At 48.1% G+C, this 4,235-nt stretch overlaps 1 protein-coding gene across 2 annotated transcripts in view; it reads left to right on the forward strand.

Moving 5' to 3' along the window:
- The first annotated feature begins 204 nt into the window (after nt 1-204).
- The window catches only part of ATP5MC2 (ATP synthase membrane subunit c locus 2), a 6,517-nt gene continuing 2,486 nt past the window's right edge, over nt 205-4,235 (forward strand). The window contains exons 1-3 of one of the 2 annotated variants that reach the window (XM_024736967.1): nt 205-269; nt 2,784-2,853; nt 4,105-4,182. In XM_024736967.1, the coding sequence (XP_024592735.1) occupies nt 2,815-2,853; nt 4,105-4,182 (117 nt within the window). In that variant the 5' untranslated portion in view covers nt 205-269; nt 2,784-2,814. Of the gene's footprint in view, nt 270-2,505; nt 2,672-2,783; nt 2,854-4,104; nt 4,183-4,235 lie in introns of those variants that run through there. The other variant, XM_024736966.1, reaches the window with a different exon arrangement.

A 4,235-nucleotide genomic window follows, 5' to 3' on the forward strand; every position in this document is an offset into this window, starting at 1 on the left:
ATCGGCTTACACTGCGGAGTGCCCTCATTTCTGCACACGGTCGGCTCCGCCTGCAGTTTCTCCTGTCAAACGCCAGGTGGAATGACTGGCCGAATGTCGCCACAGAGCTGGCAGGCGGCGCTGTGGCGCCTGGGCCGACCCTCAACTTTGCAATCACTCTATCCTTGGCAGAGCGACTCGTTGGTCCGGGCCGCGCATGAGCACAGCCTTCCTTTCGCTATTCCCGCCCTCTCCCCGCCTCTCTCTTGTCTTCTCGGCCCTGGGAGCAGGTAAGGCCTTGGGCCCTCGCTCCCGCCTCGCGCCGCGCACGCGCGGGCCCGAGGCGCCCCACCTTGCGCCAATGCTCTGAGAGCCTTACCTTGCATGCTCCCACCCGGGTCCTCACGCCCTCCCTTACCCTCCGTATCCCCGTGCTTTAGGGCTGCCCCTTCCGCGTGCCTGTGACCTCCAACCGCGCGGGCCTGGCGCCATCTTGGATGTCTCGTGGGTTGGGGGAGCGTGCCTTGGAGCTGGCGAAAGTCAAATGCCGGGGTGCTCATTTCACCTGTCCCGACTCATCCTTTACAAACGCTCTTTTCTCATTCTCTTGTCCTTTCAGAGCTGTCCCAAGCCCCAAACTCTCCCCTCCTATCTCTGCTTTCTCTTCACATCCTGATTCGTGCCTTTCTTATTCTGAAACCTCTAGATTTTTGGCCCCAGGACTTCAGGTGCCGAACAATGGAGATTGTGGATCGTCTCAAGACACCACCCCCTCTAGTCAGCACCTCTCGATTTAAAAAGTAAACCTTGAAAGTGGTAGAAATGAACAGAACAGCCAAAACACTCTCTCCGTTCAGACTGTGGCCTGGGAGAGCGATAGCAGAAAAGAGGCCGGTTTCTTTGGAACCACTGATTGTCTCTCAGCGCCGTTCTTTCCTTCCACTGCGGTGAAGTTGGGAAAAGCGCAAGTCGTGGGCCGACACTGAGGTTTTCCGTTAGAGGCAGGAGGCCTAAAAAGGGGTGGGGCCAGCATGGGGTAGTACCAACCGGCCAGCTTTCCTGTCGGGGGTTTACCGAGAGTCCCCGGACTCTGCCCACGAGAGGGAAAGAAGGTTAAGAAAGGGAATGGTTAAGTAGCAGCCCTGTAACTCCTTGGCCCATCTACACTGAGGAAGAAACCCATGAATCTGGGTAGTGCTGTTGCCCAAGGTGATATTGAACAAGTGCAGACTTGGCCAAGGTTAGGTGGCCAGCGGAGGGGTCGCCACTTCATGCAGGCTCCCTTCAGTGCCACATCAGGCACTTTCCATATGTTATTTCATTTAATCCGCCTAAGAACTACATTTTACAAATGATGATATTGAGGATTTGTTGCCTTGGGGAAAAAACAGTCTTCCCTTTTTTAAAGCTTTAAAGAAATTTTGGGTTTTTGACCCAAGAAAACCTGAATAGTCTGACAGCACGGTTGAGTTAGAGTTAGGGTATGGGCAGAAATCAGAGTTCTACACAGGACAAGAGTTGAAGACATCCATTAATCTAAAAGTAACTAAGATTCTGCATTCAGAAGTGTAATCTGGGAAAGTATTAGTCCAGCTCATTCAAGGAGGTGTCATTTAACAGGCCTAAGTAATCACTGAGTGTTTCAACCTGTAGCATATTAGAAAGCATTAAGAGTGAGAAGAGAAAAAAAAAAAAGTGAGAAGAGTTCAAGTCCTGGCTGTACCACTACCATAGTTTCAAGACTGTTTTTAAGAACACGCTATGTACCTAAGAATCATTTGAGAAGCTTCATTGAAATAGAGGGTACTTGGGCCTTATTCCCAGAGATCTTGACCTGGAAAGTGTAAAGTGGGACCCAAGAGTATGCATTTTTTAAGTTTTCTTTTTTTTTTTTTTTTTTGGCCGCAGCTCATGGCATTCGGGATCTTAGTTCCCTGACCAGCAATTGAACCCGTGCCCCCTGTGGTGGAAGCTCAGAGTCCTGACTACTGGACTGCCAGGGAATTCCCCCAAGAGTCTTTAAAGGGCAACATTTTGAGGCCCAGTGAAGCCTCGAGAAGAGTTTCTTTTGAGTAAGAGACTGAGGGAAACTTAGGCAAAAGATACTGGGGAAATTCATCAGACAACCCCAGCATGAGGCTATGGAAAGGGATAACAGGTCTTTCTCTCTCTCTCTCTCTCTCTCTCTCTCTCTCTCTCTCTCTCTCTCTCTCATTTATTTTTGGCTGCATTGGGTCCTCGCGGGGCGTGCAGGCTTTGTCTAGTTGTGGCGAGCGGGTGCTACACTTTGTTGAGGTGCGCGGGCTTCTCATTGCAGTGGCTTTTCTGTTGCGGAGCACGGGCTCTAGGTGCACGGGCTTCAGTAGTTGTGGCACATGGGCTCAGTAGTTGTGGCTCGCGGGCTCTGGAGCACAGGCGCAGTAGGGCTTAGTTGCTTAGCGCACGGGCTTAGTTGCTCAGCGGCATGTGGGATCTTCCCGGACCAGGGCTTGAACCTGTGTCCCCTGCATTGGCAGGAGAATTCTTAACCACTGTGCCACCAGGGAAGTCTGGGATAACAGGTCTTAAAGCTGGGACCAAGGGGCTTTTTGTTCAGACCAGGAGAAGTCACTTGATTATAAGGAAATCTTAGAAGCTGTGTGGAGGAAATCCTGACTTCAGGGTTCTAATTCCATCTCTGCGGAGACTTGAGGTCAGTCACTGCTCTCTGAGCCATTTAAATTTTCCAGAGCACCTTTTCTGCTAATAAGGATGTCCTTTGGCAAGCAAGGACAATATTGACAATGCTGCTTCTGTAATTGCAGCTCTCCTGCCACGGCCCTTCAGCACCTGAAAATGTACGCTTGCACCAAGTTCATCTCCACCTCCTCCTTGGTGAGTACCTGCCTTTTCCAGGAAAGTTTTTAAGGAGAGGCATCTTGTCTTTTCCATTCTCCGACCTTGTTCTTCACAGCTGGGCCCTTCGCTGTGCTAGCCTGACAGGAGAGAATGAATGCTTCCCAGGCATTCCCCGCCTCGTGTCCCATGAAGGCCAGTTAATTCCTCTCATCCAACTATATTAGAAGAAGAGTATAAATGAGAACCTAGGCTAAGATCAGGTTATTTCTAGACTGAAACTCTGTGTTCTTGTAAACTGGAACCCCACCAGAAATGGTAAACATGAGTTAAATTGCCTCAGTTGGACTGAATATGCACTGTTTACAGGATCTTGTCCTGAGTGTCAGAGAGCCGTAGCTGGGAGTTCCTTCTGGAAGCTTAAATTTGGGTGGGAAGCTAAAATACACATTGGGAAAATATATGACTCAGAAGCAACAGCATGGAAGAAATTACGAATTATTAGATAGTGGAGGCAATTGGTTCATTCACTCGTAAGTGAAAAGGAGTGATGCTGTTAGTAGATATTATTTATTGAACACTTACTGTGCCTGGCACTGAGTTTACCAGTTTGTATACATAATCTTATTTATTCCTCAAATCAAGCCTGAGCTATGTTATTCCCATTTGATAGATGAGAAAGCAGACTTAGAAAGATTTAAGTGACTTGTCCTAAGATCACAGAGCTGATACAGAGATAAGATTTGAATCTAGTTATATTTGACTAAAGCCCTGGCTGTTAACCACCATGTTGTCTGCTTTGGAGACACTGGCTTGGAGTTAGTCAGAAAAGGTTACCAGGATGGGGTAAATTTTCAGCATGGATTTTTGTGCCTATTTTCCAGAAGGGTGTGTTCAGGGAAAGATGTTCCAGTCATTGGCTTCCTTCTAATGGGCTGGCCATTACCAGTATATGTATAGATTTCTTGCTGAGCGAAGAAAATGCTTCTGAGGCTTAAATTTCTTCCCGTTCTCAAGGCCTGTAAAAGGGAATAGCAAGGGTAGGTAATTCCTTCCAAAAGGAAGTAGACTTTCTTCCCTTAAATCAGTGGAGAAGCCTAGGAAGCAAGAGAAATGGTGGCATTCTTGAATCTAGAATTTGCTTAAAAGTAAAAGAATAATTCCAGATTCTCTTTTGAGATTCTGAGTTCTAGCAAATGAATGGGGCATCTGAGTAAAAATTGAGGGTGGTTCTAAAACTCCTCTCCACAGCCTTCCTTGACTTTCTTGGCCTTGTGTTATTCCCACTAGATCAGGAGAACCTCTCCACTATTGAACCGATCATTGTCTGCAGTGGTGCTGAAGCGACCAGAGACAGTGACAGATGAGGTTCGTAATAAGTGGAATTGGGCCTGTGGGAGAGGGGGAGGGGTGGGGGTTGG

This window comes from Neophocaena asiaeorientalis, unplaced genomic scaffold (assembly GCF_003031525.2).
Source record: "Neophocaena asiaeorientalis asiaeorientalis breed wild unplaced genomic scaffold, Neophocaena_asiaeorientalis_V1.1 scaffold134, whole genome shotgun sequence".
Classification (NCBI taxonomy): Eukaryota; Metazoa; Chordata; class Mammalia; order Artiodactyla; family Phocoenidae; genus Neophocaena; species Neophocaena asiaeorientalis.